The sequence below is a fragment of the Bufo bufo genome, chromosome 6 (genome assembly GCF_905171765.1).
Source record: "Bufo bufo chromosome 6, aBufBuf1.1, whole genome shotgun sequence".
Lineage (NCBI taxonomy): Eukaryota > Metazoa > Chordata > Amphibia > Anura > Bufonidae > Bufo > Bufo bufo.
The window spans coordinates 134,111,839-134,133,715 of NC_053394.1; the positions used below are offsets into that span (position 1 = coordinate 134,111,839).

Below are 21,877 nucleotides of genomic sequence, written 5' to 3' on the forward strand. Positions count from 1 at the left end.
TCTGGAGCGCCCCCGGGAGCCGCACGGACTGTAAGTATACTGCTCCCCCGCTCCCCACTACTACTATGGCACCCAGGACTTTAATATGGGTCCTGGGTGCCATAGTAACCATTCAGAAAAAGCTAAACGTCGGATCCGGTAATGCCGCCGAAACGACGTTTAGCTTAAGGCCGGATCCGGATTAATGCCTTTCAATGGGCATTAATTCCGGATCCGGCCTTGCGGCAAGTGTTCCGGGATTTTTGGACCGGAGCAAAAAGCGCAGCATGCTGCGGTATTTTCTCGGGCCAAAAAACGTTCCGTTCCGGAACTGAAGACATCCTGATGCATCCTGAACGGATTTCTCTCCATTCAGAATGCATTAGGATAATCCTGATCAGGATTCTTCCGGCATAGAGCCCCGACGACGGAACTCTATGCCGGAAGAAAAGAACGCAGGTGTGAAAGAGCCCTTAGCCCTGTCACAGGTTGTAATTGGGAATCATTGTGAAGCCCAGTATCCCTGACTCTGGAGAGGCATTCTGGCACATAACTGTGTGTTAATGGCAGGAGCGCCCCCTGGTGGCACATAGCAGAATAGCCCTCTCAGAGCCATGCACTCAGATCCACTGTTACAATCACCTTTATCACAGGAGATAGCAAGAATTGTACATTCTCTACAGAGTTGAGTTAGGGTCCATTCACACGTCTGCAAAATAGTCCGCATCCTTTCCGCAATTTTTTAATGGGGTCGCGAAAGATGCAGACAGCACACCGTGTGCTGTCTGCATCCGCGGCCCCGCAAAAAAATAGAACATGTCCAGGGCCGGCGCCACCAGTAAGGCGACTTAGGCAGTCGCCTAGGGCGCCATCTAGCAGGGGGCGCCCTTTTGCGGTGTAAAAAAAAAAAAAGTTGGTAATATAAGTTCCGGCGGCCGGCCAGCGGCGCCCGTCATGCTGCCCCTCCTGAGCGCTTGCCGCTCTAAAGAATCTCCGGCTCAGTGCTGCGCAGCCTGCTGTGTCTGCCCTGTGCTACTGCTGTTGTTAATGTAGCGTGGCCGAGCTCTGTCCGATCCGCGGTACAGGAGCTTTTGTTTCCTGTACCCGGCCGGACTGACAGAAGTGCACACTAAGTGTGCACTTCCTGTCAGTCCGGCCGGGGTACAAGAAACAAATGCTCCTGACCGCGGACCGGACAGAGCTCGGCCACGCTACACTAGAGGTGACAAGGGAGGGGGGGGGGGGGGTTGTAAAATGAGAGTGACAAGGGGGGGGGGGTTGTAAAATGAGAGTGACAAGAAGGGGTGCAAAATGAGAGTGACAAGGGGGGGTGCAAAATGACAGTGACAAGGGGGGGGTGTAAAATGAGAGTGACAAAGGGGGGGGGAGTGTAAAATGAGAGTGACAAGGGGGGGTGTAAAATGACGATGAACAGGGGGGGTGCAAAATGAGAGTGACAAGGGGGGGGAGTGTAAAATGAGAGTGACAAGGGGGGGTGCAAAATGAGTGACAAGGGGGGGTGTAAAATGAGAGTGACAAGGGGGGGGGGGAAAATGACAGTGACAAGGGGGGGGGGGGGTAAAATGACAGTAACAAGGGGGAGGTGTAAAATGACAGTGACAAGGGGGGGTGCAAAATGAGAGTGACAAGGGGGGGAGTGTAAAATGAGAGTGACAAGGGGGGTGCAAAATGATAGTGACAAGGGGGGGTGTAAAATGAGAGTGACAAGGTGGGGGTGTAAAATGACAGTAACAAGGGGGGGTGTGTAAATGACAGTGACAAGGGGGGGGGTGCAAAATGAGAGTGACAAGGGGGGGAGTGTAAAATGAGAGTGACAAGGGGGGGGGTGCAAAATGATAGTGACAAGGGGGGGTGCAAAAGAGAGTGACAAGGGGGGGTGCAAAATGAGAGTGACAAGGGGGGGGGTAAAATGAGAGTGACAAGGGGGGGTAAAATGAGAGTGACAAGGGAGGGGGGGGTGTGTAAAATGAGAGTGACAAGGGGGGGTGTAAAATGAGAGTGACAAGGGGGGGGGTGCAAAATGAGAGTGACAAGGGGGGGGGGGTAAAATGAGAGTGACAAGGGGGGGGGGGGTAAAATGAGAATGGCAAGGGAGGAGGGGGGGGGGTAAAATGAGAGTGACAAGGGGGGGTAGAATGAGAGTGACAAGGGAGGGGGGGAGAATGAGAGTGACAAGGGAGGGGGGTAGAATGAGAGTGACAAGGGAGGGGGGGTAGAATGAGAGTGACAGGGGGGTAGAATGAGAGTGACAAGGAGGGGGGGGGGAGAGTGACAAATAGGGGGGGGAGGGACAAGGGAGGGAGGGGGAGAAGAGTGTGACAAGGGAGGGAGGGGGGAGAAGAGAGTGACAAGGGAGGGAGGGGGGGAGAAGAGAGTGACAAGGGGGGTAGAAGAGAGTGACAAGGGAGGGAGGGGGGAGAAGAGAGTGACAAGGGAGGGAGGGGGGGATAGTGACAAGGGAGGGAGGGGGGGGGAGAGAGAGAGTGACAAGGGAGGGAGGGGGGGAGAAGAGAGTGACAAGGGGGGGAGAAGAGAGTGACAAGGGAGGGAGGGGGGGAGAGTGACAAGGGATGGGGGGGGAGAGTGACAAGGGAGCGGGGGGCAGAGTGACAAGGGAGGAGGGGGGAGAAGAGAGTGACGAGCGAGGGAGGAGGGAGGGGGGGAGAAGAGAGTGACAAGGGAGTCCCCAGAGCCAGACTGAAGCCAGAGACCAGATCATCTTATTGTCCTGGTGGTACGTAGACAATGCAATATGTTTATTATGTAATTGTTTAGTTATTAATACTACATTGGAAACTAATTTACCTCACATTTAGGGTCCATTCACACATCCGTGTGTGTTTTGCGGATCCACAAAACACGGACAGCGGCAATGTGCGTTCCACATTTTGTGGACCGCACATTGCCGGCACTAAGAGAATATGCCTGTTCTTGTCCGCTATTGCGGACAAGAATAGGACATGTTCTATTTTTTTCAGGATCGGAATTGCGGATCCGGGTCCGCAATTCCGTTCCGCAAAAAGGGACAGCTACAAGAAGCTAGATTAACCGTAAGGGAAACATAGCAGTTCTTTTAATTTAAAAGCTGAGAAAGGGGTGGAACATATGTGATGTCATGATATGGGCAGATCATCTGATAAGGGGGGGGGGGGGGGGGGGGGGGGGGGGCGGCGGCAATTTTTATCTTGCCTAGGGCGGCAAAAATCCTTGCACCGGCCCTGAACATGTCCTATTCTTGTCCACAGCCATGGACAAGAAAAGGCATTTCTATGATAGTGCCAACCATGTGCGGACCGCAAAACAGTTGCGGACGTGTGAATGGAGCCTAAAGGCGTAATTAGTGTATTGCTGGCTGTACCTGCCATTGTAGCCAGAGCTGGCCACAATCTAAAGGGATCATGCACACGAACGTATTTTGCGGTCCGCAAAACACGGATCCGCAAAAAATACGGTTGACATCTGTGTGACATCCGTATTGCATCCGTTTTTTTGCGGATCTATTGTAACAATGCCTATCCTTGTGCTCAAAACTTACAAGGATCGAACATGTTCTATCTTTTTTGTGGAACGACCATGCAGACATACGGAAATGGAATGAACATGGAGTAATTTCAGTTTTTTTTGCAGACCCATTGAAGTGAATGGTTCCACATACGGGCCGCAAAAACGGACACGGAAAAAAAATACATTCGTGTGCATAAGCCCTAATATGAATGGGGAACTGTAATCTCTCCCTGATATCATCTGTTGTATTACAGCACCTGATTCTTTTATTCTCCTGGGAGATAAGCCTCACCTTGGGTAACAGCTCGAGAAGGTATATAGGCCCCTTAAAGGGGTTTACCAAGACCTTTAGGGCTCATGCCTACGAGCATACTTGCTCAGTGCCTGTCCTGCAGACTGCAAATAGTGGTCCGCAATACACAGACAATGGCCATGTGGATGCGGACCCATTGACTTGAATGCGTCCGCGATCTGCAACCTACGGCCATGCTCAATCTTTCTGCGCTGCGGAGGCACGGATCAGAAGCTCATGGAAGCACTTCGTAGTGCTTCCGATCCACGCCTCCGCACCACAATAAAATAGGTGAAGTCCTATTGCAGCGTACTCAAGTTAGGGTTAATAGTGTTCCTGGGTGTTGTAGTGCAATTGTGACCACTAACCTGAGACAGCTGACTCTCTGCAAGGCAGGTAATGATAAGTAATGTTCGTGACGCCAGTGCCAATTAAACGGTGGCACGCCGTTTGCTGATAGCAGGAATAACTGAGGAACCACGTGATGTTAAAACAGAACTCAAGCTTAAGTAGTCATCATGCATGGACATAGATGGAAGCGCAGTTCCTTTGCAGACAGCTGGTTTCAGTACATTTGATGCAGGCAATATATAGCAAGGTGACTTCAGAGTGTTAAACACAGGATTTGTAGTACAGGCGGCTTGCACTCTATTCCTGACTGATCCTGGAACATAGAAACTCTTCTCCAAGGCCCAATGCCCTAGCTCTGGCTTATATCCTTGGTTTTATAATGATCAAGTACCTCCTCTGTTATCTTTAGTACCTCTTGCTTTGCTGGACTTGCCTCTGTCTCTCTCAGTTTCCTTAAGGCTGGTTAACTGTGGTGTTCCTGCTTCTGCATATATGCACTCAGGAGGGGAACCTTCTCCTTGGATCTGGAACCCGGTTACAGGGACTGCAATACCCTCTCCTGGTTTGCAGGCTTCAGGCCTGGACTTGACTCAGACATAGTCTAATCTCTAACACAGTCTAAATCTTTAACTCTAGACTCTAGACTCTAGACTGCCTCTCCTTACCCTGACTGGGCCTTATATAAACTAGGGCTCCCTAGCTCCCTCTAGTGACTAAGAGCTGGAATGACACCCCTAGCAGGCCTGTACATGCACATTTTACAGTAACAGGGAAGTACATAGCATTACATTACATTATATTTTATGCAGATGACTCATACCAACCTCCCCATAAATAAGGGGAAACGACAGCACACAAGTGACCCTTCTGTAGTGACGGGCATTACAGCTCCCGTACACTACACTATCTTCGGTCGTATCTGGCGGAGGCGGACCCATTCAAGTCAATGGGTCTGTATCAGTGCTACGGAGTGCACCGTTTATGGTCCGCAATATGAGCACAGAGCAAGTACGCTCGTGTACATGAGCTCTTATACTGATGACCTATCCTACATTCATCAGCACGTGGTCTAGGAGCAGCTCAGACCCATTGAAGTGAATGGGACTGAGCTGTGATACCAAGCACAGCCACTATACAGTGTACAGCGCTGTGCTTGGTGAGCAAGGAGAAGGCCAAAACACTACTGCAAGGATAGGTGCCTTCTCACACAGCTGATCGGCAGGAGACCCGGGTGTTGGACCTCCATCAATCAGATAGTGGATAGGTCATCAGTATATAAGTCTCAGAAAAACCCCTTTAAATGCATATTGTGTCAGGTGATTTGGACTCATGGGCTCTCCCTTTTCTCCCCCTCCTTCTTTTTTCCCCATGTGTAACATTGCCTGATGTGTTGGATCACTGTTCATGGGTGTTGTCTGTGTTTCCAGTTTCCCGTGCCAGATTTTTTAGGTTACATGGCCTCTCTCTGGCATGTTGTCATTTCTTCCACCGTTTTATTTTTTTTCCAGGCCATGGCCGATCCTTTTTAACATCTGTCTTTTAGGTTAATAGAGCTGAGCTCCAATATCAAACACAACCCATGGACAGGTGTGGTGCTGTTTTTGGAAAAAAGCAACCATGTTTTTTTTTTTTATTGTGGACAACCCCTTTAATTTTGGCTTGTGGGTTGTCGCCCAAGACAGGAAGCGTATATATCAGACTATTATCTGTATTGTTTTGTTTTTTGTTTTGATGGGCTGGGGAAAAACTGTTATATATACATTAAAACAAAAACAAGACAATATAGGTATGCCAAGGGATTGCTGGATATTTACCTACCATGGGATCACCAGAGTTGATCTTTCTCCTTAAAGAGAACCTGTCACTAAAGGGTGTGTTAGACACCCTGATGCTGCAGACGATTGTCGGGAGTGAAGTGTTTCTTCCCTGGAATCGTCAGATCGCTAGAGGAGGTCACCACTGCTATTACATGCAGGCTGCAGCGATGTCCTCCGTGGCATGGGAAGGAGCGATCACCATGCCATCACTTATCCCCATGCAGGGCCGCGGCAGATTGCTATTACACAGCGTGCTTAAAATCACAATTGCCCAATGAATGACCATTTGTTCGTTCATCGGCCATTTGGAGGCGGTATTACACTGCCAGATGATCGCTAACGAGTGTTCATAGGAACGCTCGTTAGCGATCATCTGGCAGAAAATCTGGCAGTCTAATACACCCTTAAGACCGTAATTTTTGTCTGCATCTGATCTGCATCATTCATTTCTATGGGGACGGCAGTGTGTGCTGTCTGCATCCGTATGTGAATTCTGCAGCTCCACCAAAAAAAATAGAACATGTCCTATTCTTGGCCGTATTGCAGACAAGAATAGGCATTTCTACAATCCGTGTTTTGCGGATTTGCGGTTTGAGGACCTCAAAATGCATACGGTCCTGTTCATGGGGCCTTATTTTGCCACGTCGGCAGCATAACAAGTCGTCGCAATGTGCCGAGATTAAGTAATCAATGAAATATACACTGGCAAGTAGATGCATTCATGGTTTTTGCAGAAGTGCTGATAAACTTTTAAGGAATTTGCTTACTTCATAGCTCTGAGAATATTGCTTGAGGTTTCAAGAGTCGGTAGTCAACACTGACCCAAGACAGAATGGACTTTGGTTACACAGAACGAGATAAGATGTACAGTATTTTGTAAGAAGGGGGAGGTTCAGGGAAGGAACTTGTTACTCTTTTACACAGGACGACAGAATACGGGCTCTACTGCTTAGAAGGTAATCAGACATGGCTTTTGTCACCCACTTGTTGGCATGCATCTTTGGAACTGGTTCCTGGGTTGCCATCAATGGCCTATGGGTAGAACTTCCAATCGTCGTGAATGATGTTCCTGAGGGATGGTACTTACCATCATACCTTACTATCCTCATCCAAATGGCCAACATAGGGCCACTTTTTGTTACTATAATGCACAAGGCAAAGCCTGGCTGGTTGAAGGAGGTCGCTGTTATACACACCATTATTATTCTGGGAATTGTGGCCTTGTTCCTCTTGGCATTCTTCTGGAAAGAAACCACATGGATTGCAGGGCAGATGCACAGCACAGGATTCCTGATCTTAACCTTTTTCCTGTCACTGGTGGACTGTACTTCATCAGTGACCTTCCTGCCATTTATGATGCAACTGCAACCCAAATACATAACTACATACTTCATTGGTGAGGGTCTCAGCGGTCTTATCCCAGGATTATTGTCTCTGGTACAAGGTGTCGGGATGATTAAGTGTGTCAACTATACACGGAATGAGAATACAACTCAAGCCTGGCCAAACTCTACAGATGGTGATTACTACATAGAAACCCAGTATCTTCCAGCCAATTTCTCAGTTCAAGTCTTCTGGTTTCTTCTGTCGATTATGATGGTCTTCTGCCTGGTGGCCTTTTTCTTCCTAACAAGAGTTTCCAAGGAAGACAGCTCCAATGTTTCCTTACTTCAAAGTACAGTCACCCTCAATTCTTACTCAACAACTGATGTAAAGCTATCATGTAACATGGAGACTTCTGATACGAATAAGAGCACAGAAGACATCATTCATGGTAGTGGGGCTTCTTCAGGCTCAGATAATACTAATGTAAAGTATTCCTGGACTCACTATGCTCTCATTTACTTCCTTACTGGATGGGTGAATGCTCTCACCAATGGTGTCCTGCCATCTGTACAGACATACTCTTGCATGCCATACGGTAACTTGGCTTACCACCTTGCTGCTTCCTTGGGCTCCATGGCAAACCCTTTGGCTTGTCTAATTGCCATGTTCCTACCTAGCAGGTGAGTGAGAGAGTTTGCACTCAAACCATTTAAAGATATGGCCACAGGGTGGATTTTTGCTGCGAAATCTGTGACAAATCAGTGTCAAAAATCTGTGATGAAACCACGTGCATTGACAAATCCATTGTGCACTGCAGAGGATGAAATCTGTGTTGCAGCAGCCAACTATTCCCCACATAGACGTGGATCCACATCTAGCAGACCTTTATGGTGTATTAAATGGATATGCCGTAAATGCCTGTTTTGAGCCTCACTGACCAAGTGCTTTTCTTCCTTTTTTCATTGTTGCCTTCCAAGAGCTATAACTTTTTTGTTTTTCTGTCTATATAGCTGTATGAGGGCTTGTTTTTTTGCGGGACAAGTTGTAGTTTTAATGGTGCCATTTTGGGGTACACATAACTTTCTGATTAACTTTTATTAGCTCTTTCTGGGATGCAGATGGGAAAAACAACAACACTGCCACTGAGTTTTTACGTTATACATTTTGCGCTGTTCATTTTTCAGCATAAATAACATAGTATCTTTATTCTCAGTACGATTACAATGATACCAAATACATATAGTTTTTTTTTTAACGTTTTACTACTTTTGTGCAATAAAACCCCTTGAGAAAATCGTTTTGAATCGCCGCATCCCAAGACCCGTAACTTTTTTAAAATTTTTATTTGCACGGAGTTGTGTGAGGGATTGATTTTTGCGGGACGACTTATAGTTTTCATTGGTATCATTTTGGGGTAAATATCACTTTTTTTTCCCGGTGGCGACTAAGAATAAATTAGCAATTCTGGCATTTTTGGTTGTTTTTTTTACAGCATTCACCGTAGGGGATAATTTACATGAAATTTGGGCAGTGCGGATCATTACAGATGCAGCGATACCTGTCATTCCCTCTGTCACCGCTTACATGCGGCGGGTGCCATTGCCTGCGCCATGTAAGGGGTTAAACAGCCTGTGCAGCCTGGGAGATCCGTGCAGCACTTGCTGTGAAAAGGCGGCGGCCCAGCCTAAGGCTAGGGCTACACGACGACATGTGCAGGGCACAACTACACATAGGGCACAACTACACTGCTACATGTGTCACGTGACAATTTTTATAATAATAGCCCATGGTGGCGCACTGCGACATGCGACATGCTGTGATTGCGATGCGACAGTCGCATAAAAATCCATCTTGGATGGATTTTTTGCTACTATCGTGTCGTAGTCGCAGCATGTTGCGTGTCGCAGTGCGACACCATAGACTATCATTGTAAAAATTGTTGCGCGACATTGGTGCGACAAAATATCGTCGTGTAGCCCTAGCCTAAGGCCCTTTAATGCTTACCGTAAAAAAGGATATGGGTGGACATTAAGGAGTCAAAGGGGTTCTCCAGGAATTATTTAAGATGGCTGCCAGCAACCTGTCATAGAATGTGAGCAGGACTGGTTGTCTCCACTTGCAAAGCTTCCTTGGAAGGGGAGGTGAAGGGTCAGGGTATCACTACACACTGCGCTCTGGCACTTGCATATACTATAGATTAAACCAACAGAATAATTGAGTACAACTCTGTTCCCCTTTAAAATCATCAGCATTTATAATATAATCAAAAAAATTACAATTTCTCATTCCCCACATCTCTTTATATTTTAAGCTACTATAATGGTCACATTTAGAGGGTCTTTTTGTGATATTGCCCATGTGTTATTATACTAGGGCTCATTGGTATAGAAGTACAGTGGTCCTATTTACATACTGCTAGATCTGAGGTCTTAGGGATAAGGTGCAATAATGGTATACCTGTATTGTTAGGTCTATAAAGTACATTTGAATGTTGAAGATGCAGTGCTATATTTTTGATGCGGTTATTATAATCATGATTTGTAATTTCTTAGATTATTATAATAAATGTTGATGATTGTAAGGCTTCTTGCAGACTAACGTGTCCGGGTTATATCCGGATGCGTTGCGTCTGCGATCAGGGAAAATCGTGCGAGTGTGTACGCAATTTCGGTCAGTTTTGACTGCGATTGCTTTGCGTTGCTCAGTGTTTTGCATGCGCGTGAGAAAAAGCTGATTGTGGTACCCAGACCCGAACCCGGACTTCCTCATTTAAGTTCGGGTTTGGGTTTGGTGTTCTGTAGATTTTATTATTTTCCCTTATAACATGGTTATAAGGGAAAATAATAGCATTCTTAGTACAGAATGCTTACTAAAATGTGGCTTTAGGGGTTAAAAAACAGTAAATTGACTTTTAGCAATTTACTTACATCATCTCCTAGCAACCATGCGTGAAAATCGCACCACAGCCGCATTTGCTTGCGGATGCTTGCGATTTTCACGCAGACACATTTATTTCTATGGGGCCTGCGTTGTGTGAAAAACGCAGAGTATAGAACATGCTGCGATTTTCACGCAACGCACAAGCGATGCGTGAAAATCACCGCTCATCTGAACAGCCCCATTGAAGTGAATGGGTCCGGATTCAGTGCGGGTGCAATGCGTTCACCTCACGCATTAATTATTTATTTATTTAATGCACTTATGTAGCGCTACTATATTCCGCAGCGCTTTACAGACATTAGCATCCAACTGTCCCCAATGGGGCTCACAATCTAAGGTCCCTATCGGTAGGTCTTTGGAGTGTGGGAGGAAACCGGAGTACCCGGAGGAAACCCACACAAACACGGGGAGAACATACAGACTCCATGCAGATGTTGCCCTTGGTCGCATTTGAACCTAGGACCCCAGCGCTGCAAGGCACCAGTGCTAACCAATGCAACCGCACGGAATTCTCGCCTGTGTGAAATGGGCCTAAAGTGGAACAGAGTTAGGCCTCTTTCACAAGACGTGACGGATTGGCTCTGGATGCGTTCAGTGAAACTCGCACCATTTTGCAAGCAAGTTCAGTCAGTTTTGTCTACAAGTGCGTTCAGTTGTTCAGTTTTTTCCGCAATGCGTTTGTCATGGAAGGTAGATAAGCAGGGAAATAACCAAACACAGGGAAAACAAACAGAACAATAGACTGATATGGATATGCACATGCCCTCGTGCCTAAGTCTATATACCCTGGGAAAACCCTGAGCAGTAGGGAAAGGGGAAGAGGCAACCTGCTTCTTCAAACAGGAGGAAGCAAGCGTCTCCCTAGAGGCCTAGATAAAAGACACCAAGGGAAGAAACAGAAAGGACATATCTTGAGCTGAGCTGGAGCAGACAATCCACAACACATCCAAAGCCCACAGGAATGAACTATAACCCACACAGGCCACTGGAAGAAGGAGGAATAAATAGCCTCGCTAACAAACCCAGTACACCTGAGGGAAGGTGGATCCAGCTCAAACCCAAACCAAAACAAAGAGAAGAATCAGACATGTGCAGCCAGCCTGGCAGATCTCCGCATATTCACAGGGCAAGGCGTGACAGCGTTTTGATGCATTTTTCACGCGCATGATAAAAAACTGAAGGTTTACAAACAACATCTCTTAGCAACCATCAGTGAAAAACGCATTGCATCCGTGCTTGCGGACGCAATGTGTTTTTCACTGAAGCCCCATTCACTTCTATGGGGCCAGGGCTGCGTGATAAAAAAAATGCAGAATATAGAACATGCTGCATTTTTCACGCAACGCGGAACTGATGCGTAAAAAAAAAAATGCTCATGTACACAGACACATTGAAATGAATGGGTCAGTATTCAGTGCGGGTGCTATGCGTTCACGTCACGCATTGCACCCGCGTGGAAAAAACGGAACAACTGAACGCAATCGCAGGCAAAACTGACTGAACTTGCTTGCAAAATGGTGCGAGTTTCAGTGAACGCACCCTGAACGCATCCGGAGCCAATCTGTCACGCTCGGGTGAAAGAGGCCTTATACTCAGTTATTCTGTTGGTTTAATATTCATTTTTGAGCACTTCCGTAAGGGCATGTTGTTACTTTATAGTGGATATAATCAAATATTGTATATAGTATAGATTGGGGAGTTTTCCTGTCAGGCTGCTCAGCTATGATGGCATATCGTAGGCAGAATCACTTCATTACCATCTATTGTAGAGCAGTAGTGTGCAGTGAGGCCCCTCACTTTCCAAGGCTACTCTGCAAGTGGAGTAATTAACCAGTCCTGCTTACATTCTAGGATAAGTTGCCAAGCAGCCATTTTCAATCATTCCCGGAGAACTCCTTTCAGTTGCAAAAATGTACACAAAATTGCACTAAAATTATTGTGCAATGTAAAACTTCAAATTTATTATTCAGCTTCAGCCGCTGTGATAAATAGGGCACATCTTTATAGACTGACTAGTCTAAAGGTGGCCATACACATTAAAGGGGTTGTCCAGTTTCAGGCACAGCCCATCCTGCCGCTCCAGTTCTCCCGTCTTGGCTGCAACAGTGATGTCATGCTGACAAAACGTGACTGCTGCAGCCAATCACTGGCCTCTTAGGACAGTGGTAGACTGCAGCGGTCGTCATCGATGTGACATCACTGCTGAGAACCAAAGGGGCAGTGTGGGTCTGCCAGGTAAGTACTTGCTCATTTTTTTTAATCAAATTTAGTATAATGTGTATGTTGACCGTAGGGTGCCTTCACACGTTGCAGAAAAATCCACCATAAAATATGAATAAAAAAAACTGAATTAAACAAAATGATTAATTTAAATGATGCACACAGAGGTTTTTGTCTGGCCGAATCCCAGCATATTTGCCGGGTAGTGGCCGCATCTCTGCCGGACCCCATTATAGTCAAAGTAACATCCAGCAATGCCTGGTCCAGAGGGCTTCAGCAGGCTGTTGTCGGCTGGAACTAATAACATAAATGTAAAAATCTGCATCTGTGTATATTTTGGCAGATTTTTCTGCCACGTGTGGAGGCGCCCTAAGTTTACATTGCTTTAACCTTAGACAGTAAATCTGCCTTTATCCTTTCGCACAATTTGACCAAATATAATAATATATAATATAATAAAATAATACTGCTAATAATAAAATACATGGGGAGCATCGCAGATGAAACAATCTTTAAATTTACACCCATCAGGTCTCTTCTGATCCTTGTACTGCTTTCAGTGCTGGGGACAGGATTCGGGGCTTATAACATGATGACAGCAGTGATGAGTCCATGTCCTATTCTGCAGAACAGTAACTGGGGAGTAATCCTTATTGTAAGTATGAAATCAAAGGGCTTTTCTATGGGTCCTGCAAACCTACCCTAATTACATATAAAAAGGCTGTGGAAGGAAGTCTGTAATACACTTAGGCCTCTTTCACACGGGCGTTGCGGGAAAATGTGCGGGTGCGTTGCGGGAACATGCACGATTTTTCCGCGCGAGTGCAAAACATTGTAATGTGTTTTGCACGCGCGTGAGAAAAATCGGCATGTTTGGTACCCAAACCCGAACTTCTTCACAGAAGTTCGGGCTTGGGATCGGTGTTCTGTAGATTGTATTATTTTCCCTTATAACATGGTTATAAGGGAAAATAATAGCATTCTGAATACAGAATGCATAGTACAATAGGGCTGGAGGGGTTAAAAAAATTAATAAATTATTTAACTCACCTTAATCCACTTGCTCGCGCAGCCCGGCAACCCTCTTCTGTCTTCATCTTAGCTGTGTGCAGGAAAAGGACCTGTGGTGACGTCACTCCGGTCATCACATGGTCCGTCACATGATCTTTTACCATGGTGATGGATCATGTGATGAACGGAGTGACACACACAGCAAAGATGAAGACAGAAGAGATGCCGGGCTGCGCGAGCAAGTGGATTAAGGTGAGTTAATTTTTCTTTTATTTATTTTTTTAACCCCTCCAGCCCTATTGTACTATGAATTCTGTATTAAAAATGCTATTATTTTCCCTTATAACCATGTTATAAGGGAAAATAATAATGATCGGGTCTCCATCTCCATTGCTTGCGGATGCTTGCGATTTTCACGCAGCCCCATTCACTTCTATGGGGCCTGCGTTGCGTGAAAAACGCACAAAATAGAGCTTGCTGCGATTTTCACGCAACGCACAAGTGATGCGTGAAAATCACCGCTCATGTGAACAGCCCCATAGAAATTAATGGGTCCTGATTCAGTGCGGGTGCAATGCGTTCAACTCACGCATTGCACCCGCGCGGAAAACTCGCCCGTGTGAAAGGGACCTTACCGTTCCAAGGTTGCCTGGATCTGCATCCAGGGAACCCGGCCACATGATGCCTGCTTCTGCCGTTGTCATCTGGCCTGAGGCATGGATGGCACACTACTTCTACTGTAGACAGGGCCAAAATTAACCCCACTCCCTGGCGCATGCGCAAACTCCTGTATCCACCTCATCTGCACATGCACCAGAGAGATCAATAGTTCCATCCACAGCAGAAGTGATGTCCCATCCATAGCCCAGGGCAGAAACCTGGTAAATGGTATGATATTGGCAGAAGCTGGATTTTCAGAAGATGAGTGTCACTAGAAAGGTAGAAAATTATATAGTCTGAAGAAACAATAATTATAATGAAAACGTACCTCCACCTCTCCCGACCAATCTGATGCTGGATGTCAGCACAAAAACGGGTGGTACAGTTGTTGAGGCAATTTTACAAAGTGCATAATAGGTATCTAATTAATAGGAACCATCCACCATATACTCCAGGTGCCATATGGCTGCCGCGGCATGACTCATTGTGCACTAGCTTCTCTCCATTGCTGATATCGGATAGGTTAAAAGAGCTTAAAAGGGGTTTCCGAGATTTTTTTACTGATCGGTGGGGGTCCGACATCTGGGACCCCTGTCGATCAGCTGTTTTGAGAAGGCATCAGCACTCCTGTGAGCGCCAGTGCCTTCTCTCAGCTCACCAAGCACAGCGCCGTACATTGTATAGCGGCTGTGCTTGGTATTGGGCTAAGCCTCATTCACTTCTGTGGGGCTGAGCTGCTCCTAGAGCAGGTGATACATGAACTTGTCATCACTGGCCTAGGAAAAGCTGAGACAAGGCCACGGCGCTTACAGAAGCGCCACTGCCTTCTCAAGCAGCTGATCGTCAGGGGTCCCGGTTGTTGGACCCCCACCAATCAGATACTGATGACGTATCTTGAAGATATGTCATCAGTAAAAAAAAAAATCGGGGAAAACTCCTTTAAGTGGAGGCACGCTATAAATCAAGCACCAGGACATCTCTGCTGACACTACGTGGACTGATCACCAAATGGCAGAGCTTATAACCTGTCTAGGATAACGATGGTAATATGAAAAATATAAGATGCAACTATCAAGTTAAAATAAAACTCCAGGCAAAACAAACAGTATACACAATATACAATTAGATTTACTAATGTGCCTGAGCCTATAACCTGTCCAAAAAGTGTCAAAATTTTGGCGTAAGTAGGGTTTCTACCCTTTTTTCTGACTTGCTCAAAAAGAGGGCAGGGCTTATCAGGAGGCGTTGGAGCTTTGCTGGAAAGGGGCTTGACCTAAGATGCGCCATATTGATCCAAATTTGCACCAAAATTGTGGCATGAAAATCTGTCTAAAAGTAAGGGAGCATTCAAATAACCATATCTGTTTTGTGGTCCACAAATTGCGGATCCACAAAACTCACACATTTTGTGGATCAGCACGTCCTGCCCTTTGTCCTCAAAATAGATAAGAATAGGAATTGTTCTATTTTTTTTTCAGGGGTGCTATCCGCATCTTTTGTGGCCCCACTGAAATGAATGAGTCTGCATCTGATCCGCAAAAAATGCGGATCGGATGCAGACCGAGAATACGGTCGTATAAATGCCTCCTAAGCCAACCAATAATTGGTATAGAGTCAGAGAAAAGATTTATCATCCAGCCTGAGCCCCTGTGATAAAACTGATGCAAGTCTAGAGAGCCATCTATAGGATTAGTATATCTGCCCTTCTGTGTGCCGCTCCTATGCAGAAAGGAGGCAATATGGACAATCACAATACATTAGTAAGTGCCTTGTATTAACTTTCTCTACGTGATAAATGCCATTTGCTGAAGTGAGACAAACCCTTTAAGGGAGAATACTTCCATAGTTACGGTATATGTGGGTACACTATCCCCCCATAGATTTCTCTATTACAGCTTTGTCTGGGGCTGTCCTGTGGTTTCTTGCCAAGCCCTTAGAAATCTGACACAACATAAACTTTCTTCTGTCACAAGGTGGCGCTGTGGCTCCTATTTTCTGCCACAATGTCTCTTTACCAAAGTAACTGCCACGGAAATGAAGCTCTAATGTAAAATCCACAAGACAACATTGATCCGGCTGATGAGTGTAAATCTATACATTTTCTTGCAGAGATCCTATTTTTCATAGAATTTAGAGTACGTTATATGGACAGACACCTGTGGCATAGCAATTAATTATCCATGCGTCTTTTATCAGAGACCTGGATCAGCCATTGATTTACAATTTCTGTTCTGTTAGATCTTGCACTGTCGATCCTCCTCTAAGCAGAGAGCAGCAGATTTTTTACCTTAGGGGAGCAATAAATACAAATGTAAAAATTTTTACAACACAGGAGCGTGTGATGGTCAATTATCTGGTTCTTTCTACAAAGACTCTAAGCAGTATATATACTGTATATGCAGGTAAAACTCGAAAAGTTAGAATATCGTGCAAAAGTTCATTTAAAATTAGAATATTGTGAAAAGGTTCAATATTCTAGGCTCAAAGTGTCACACTCTAGTCAGCTAATTAATCCATACCCCCTGAGCAAAGGGGACCTGAGATTGTGACTTTGGGGTTTCATAAGCTATAAGCCATAATCATCCAAATTATAAAAAATAAAGGCTTGAAATATCTCTCTCTGCATGTAATGAGTCTCATATGTTAGTTTCACCTTTTAAGTTGCATTACTGAAATAAATGAACTTTGCACAATATTCTAATTTTTCGAGTTTCACGTATATACAGTGGCGGAAATAATTATTTGACCCCTCACTGATTTTGTAAGTTTGTCCAATGACAAAGAAATGAAAAGTCTCAGAACAGTATCATTTCAATGGTAGGTTTATTGTAACAGTGGCAGATAGCACATCAAAAGGAAAATCGAAAAAAATAACTTTAAATAAAAGATAGCAACTGATTTGCATTTCATTGAGTGAAATAAGTATTTGAACCCTCTAACAAAAAAAGACTTAATACTTGGTGGAAAAACCCTTGTTTGCAAGCACAGAGGTCAAACGTTTCTTGTAATTGATGACCAAGTTTGCGCACATTTTAGGAGGAATGTTGGTCCACTCCTCTTTGCAGATCATCTCTAAATCCCTAAGGTTTCGAGGCTGTCTCTGTGCAACTCTGAGCTTGAGCTCCCTCCATAGGTTTTCGATTGGATTAAGGTCCGTAGACTGACTAGGCCACTCCATGACCTTAATGTGCTTCTTCTTGAGCCACTCCTTTGTTGCCTTTGCTGTATGTTTTGGGTCATTGTCGTGCTGGAACACCCATCCACGACCCATTTTCAGTTTCCTGGCAGAGGGAAGGAGGTTGTCGCTCAGGATTTCACGATACATGGCTCCGTCCATTTTCCCGTTTATGCGAATAAGTTGTCCTGTGCCCTTAGCAGAAAAACACCCCCAAAGCAAAATGTTTCCACCCCCATGCTTGACGGTGGGGACGGTGTTTTGGGGGTCATAGGCAGCATTTTTCTTCCTCCAAACACAGCGAGTTGAGTTAATGCCAAAGAGCTCTATTTTGGTCTCATCAGACCACAGCACCTTCTCCCAGTCACTCTCTGAATCATTCAGGTGTTCATTGGCAAACTTCAGACGGGCCTGCACATGTGCCTTCCTGAGCAGGGGGACCTTGCGAGCCCTGCAGGATTTTAATCCATTGCGGTGTAATGTGTTTCCAATGGTTTTCTTGGTGACTGTGGTCCCTGCTAATTTGAGGTCATTAACTAACTCCTCCCGTGTAGTTCTAGGATGCTTTTTCACCTTTCTCAGAACCATTGACACCCCACGAGGTGAGATCTTGCGTGGAGCCCCAGAGCGAGGTCGATTGATGGTCATTTTGTGCTCCTTCCATTTTCGAACAATCGCACCAACAGTTGTCACCTTCTCTCCCAGCTTCTTGCTAATGGTTTTGTAGCCCATTCCAGCCTTGTGCAGGTCTACAATTTTGTCTCTGACATCCTTGGACAGCTCTTTGGTCTTTCCCATGTTGGAGAGTTTGGAGTCTGCTTGATTGATTGATTCTGTGGACAGGTGTCTTTTATACAGGTGACTAGTTAAGACAGGTGTCCTTAATGAGGGTGACTAATTGAGTAGAAGTGTCTAACCACTCTGTGGGAGCCAGAACTCTTAATGGTTGGTAGGGGTTCAAATACTTATTTCACTCAATGAAATGCAAATCAGTTGCTATCTTTTATTTAAAGTTATTTTTTCGATTTTCCTTTTGATGTGCTATCTGCCACTGTTACAATAAACCTACCATTGAAATGATACTGTTCTGAGACTTTTCATTTCTTTGTCATTGGACAAACTTACAAAATCAGTGAGGGGTCAAATAATTATTTCCGCCACTGTATATATATAATTCTGTCTTACTTTTCACTACAAAAAGCTCTGTTTACCAACCCCCTAACATGTAAGGCCATACATGGTTATACATAAGAAGTCACCCTGTCCACATAGGGCAATATTTACTAAAGTAATTACACCTAGACCTCAGAAAATGTGCGCAAAATTTTGTGCAACTTGGCGCATTTCTGGCACATCAGGTTTTAGAAAGATCTATCGCGTCAAGCTCATCAAGGACTCGGCAGGAAAGGAGTCTGACCTCATTTGGCACAAAATTTTGTTGGAAAGTAAGGCAACTAGTGCCTAAGGCCTCTTGCACACGAGCGTGACGGATTAGGTCCGGATGCATTTAGTGAAATTCGCACCATTTTGCAAATAAGTTCAGTCAGTTCTGTCTGCGATTGTGTTCAGTTGTTCAGTTTTTTCCGCGCGGGTACAATACGTTTTGATGCGTTTTTCACGTGCGTGATAAAAAAACTGAAGGTTTACAAACAACATCTCTTAGCAACCATTGAATCATTGAAAAATGTATTGCAAAAAGCAGAATATAGAACATGCTGCGATTTTCACGCAGAAGTGATGCGTGAAAAACAACGCTCATGTACACAGACCCATTGAAATGAATGGGTCAGGATTCAGTGCGGGTGCAATCACATCACGCATTGCATCCGCACGGAAAACTCGCTCATGTGAAAGGGGCCTTAGGGGGTAATGTATTAACGTGTTACTCTTTGTTTCTTTTTTGGTGTGTTTACTTGATTTGAAGCCAGTTTTTTGGGATACAATCCAAAATGTCACACTTCATTTTTTATTTATTTGTCGGACAACATACCTATGGATTTGTTAGTCTAAGGCTGGTTTCACCTTAGTGGCAGAGATCCAGCAGGCTGTTCCGTTAGAGAGCAGCCTACCAGATCTCTGCGCACTCCGGCAACGCCAGAGGTATGTAAGGTATGTAACCACGCAGTGGTTTTCTCCCGGTCGATTGTCGGCATATTTGCTGGAATGCAGCCAGATCTCCGCTAGCCCCCTGCCGGATGTATAGCGCTAGTGAGTAACTAGCCTAAATTCTAGTCATACTTATTACAAAGGCTTTGCCAGTTTGTACGTGGTGCCAGGGGACTAAAGTAGATTTTTTTTGCAACTTTTTGATAAATCCGGCTAAAGATGTAGCCCTGTCCACAAAACATCTGGACACACATTAGTAATTGTAAACTGCAGGCCATGGAAAAAAAAAAACACAAAAATGGTGTAAACACTTAAAATGGTAGAAATATTTAACATCACTCTTGATACATTACCTCCTAGGTTTACGACGGGCTTAGTAAATCTGCCCCATTGTCTTAGGACATGCACTTGCTTGGGCATGGCTGCAGAATCACACTTTTTTATAATGTGTCCCAGCAGTCACTTGCATGGGTCTGAAATCCGGGAGTTCGTTGCGGAACGGAGGCACGGAACCCCACGAAAGCACTACGGAGTGCTTCCATGGGGTTTCTCTCCGTGCCTCTGCACCGCAGATGCGGACCGTCAGATGCCATCAGATGCGGTTCGCAGACCCCATTCAAGTGAATGGGTCCGTGATCCACAAGCGGCGGCCTGACAGTCAGTGCTCGTGCATTGCGGACCGCAGCACGGGCCCGACCGGCACACGTTCGTGTGCATGAGCCCTAATAGCAACATGGCACAGATAGTTCACATTTGTGGTTTCTAACCTGTAGCTCTCCAGCTGTTGTAAACTACAACTCCCAGGATGCAGCAAGTTGTAGTTTTGCAACAGCTGGATAGCCACATGTTTTATGCCATGTTTTATATTTTCCTAGCATTTCAGACTTGCCATAACCATATCTAAAAGGTAAGTTGTCCTCTGTAATAGTTACAATTCTGTAACTTTATTTGCGGGACAGACAACCTAAACCTAAATAAGAAGAGTGCCCCTTTAAGATCCTCCTGTACGACCTTCCTTTATGTTGCACAGTTCTCTGTTTTGACTTTTGAACCTGTCTTTTCAGGTCATCTCCTGGATCCTCTTTATTGGGACGCTCAGTTACGTGAAAGTCATGATTGGAGTCATTCTCCGCAGCCAGGGTCACAGCGCCCTTCTGTGGTGTGGCGCGGTGGTACAGCTAGGATCCATGATCGGGGCCCTTGTCATGTTCCCATTGGTAAATGTGTACAGTTTTTTCAGATCAGCTGATCTCTGCAATATGAACTGTCCTAGCTAAGTCCCCAGTGAAAGGAGTAGGATAGAATACTAAATATATCCCTCTGTATATGAGAATGTAGACTACAGATAGCAAAACAGATATATCTACATAGTAAATAATATGATGCCAAAGGGAAATATACAAATATAGGTGGAAGGATTATTTCAGTACTGTGTGCACAATGCTTTCTAACTTTTATATTCCTCAGTTCTGCGGGGGAACAGGGTAGATAGCACTGCAACATTGCAGCAATGCAGAGATAGGTTCATAACCAACCTTAAAAGCATGGACTTAGAGTTTTTCTACTAACCCTTCTATGCCCACCGATCGGAACTCAGGTTTCTTTCACATTCCAAAAACATACTTAAAGGGGTTGTGCCCTAAACTACTTTGCACGCTAAAGTTTATTTTCATCAATGACTCTACCCTCCATTCTTCCTTGGATTGTTTTTTTATTTTTTTATTTACCTAGTTTGCAGTTTTCTCTCATCATCCATGCTTGAATCCTACGTCCTGGTTTGTCATGTGACTGGTGTCCATTTGTAACGCCCCAGAGGTGCATTACCACCTTTTACACCTCTCCACTATCTCCTATGGTTTTTTGTCATGTGACTGGTGTCCATTTGTAACGCCCCAGAGGTGCATTACCACCTTTTACACCTCTCCACTATCTCCTATGGTTGATTCAATGTCATCATGTGTATTTATTCCAGGTTCAAACACTGTGCATTTCCTGTTTTGCAACTGTTGTGTGTAAATGTAGTGTGCATGGTTCACCAGCAGGTGGCAGCAAGCTTGGCAGGGCTATTTTGTCTAGAATGGAGCCCTGCTTTCCATTCCAGCCCTCTTTAAAAAGGGAGGAGTTTTAGTTAGTGAAGGTCATTTTAGAGTACCCCTGCTTGGGGAAGGAAGCAGGCCCTCGTCCCTGCTGGATGGGCCCTGCTAAAGTCAGTCTGGAGTGCCCCTTCCAAGGGGAAGGCTGTGTTTCAGCCAGCAGAGCACCATCAGCTCTGCTGGATCAGGAGGCCAAAGCAAAGAGCCTCAGAAGCCAGGAGGAAAAGTTCCCTGGATAAAGATAAAGACAGAGTCAGACTACAGAAAGTACAGCAGAAAGGAAAAGTTTCCTAGTTAATCCTGTTAGCACAGCAGAGCTAGAGAGCAACAGATGTAGCAGAGCCGAGTGTGTTTGCCTGCCAGAATTTAAGCCAAAGCCTGC

At 45.2% G+C, this 21,877-nt stretch overlaps 1 protein-coding gene across 1 annotated transcript; it reads left to right on the forward strand.

Moving 5' to 3' along the window:
• Window positions 1–1,264: 1,264 nt before the first annotated feature.
• On the forward strand, window positions 1,265–20,679 carry SLC52A3 (solute carrier family 52 member 3). The gene is made up of 4 exons (XM_040436861.1): window positions 1,265–1,283; window positions 6,929–7,970; window positions 12,982–13,105; window positions 20,467–20,679. The coding sequence occupies exons 1-4, from the start codon at window positions 1,265–1,267 to the stop codon at window positions 20,677–20,679; spliced, it is 1,398 nt and encodes a 465-aa protein (XP_040292795.1).
• Window positions 20,680–21,877: the final 1,198 nt, after the last annotated feature.

Coding starts and splice junctions, on each gene's coding strand:
- SLC52A3 (XM_040436861.1), top strand. Junction 7,971..12,981: donor GCCATGTTCCTACCTAGCAG/GTGAGTGAGAGA, acceptor TACACCCATCAG/GTCTCTTCTGATCCTTGTAC. Junction 13,106..20,466: donor ACTGGGGAGTAATCCTTATT/GTAAGTATGAAA, acceptor CTGTCTTTTCAG/GTCATCTCCTGGATCCTCTT.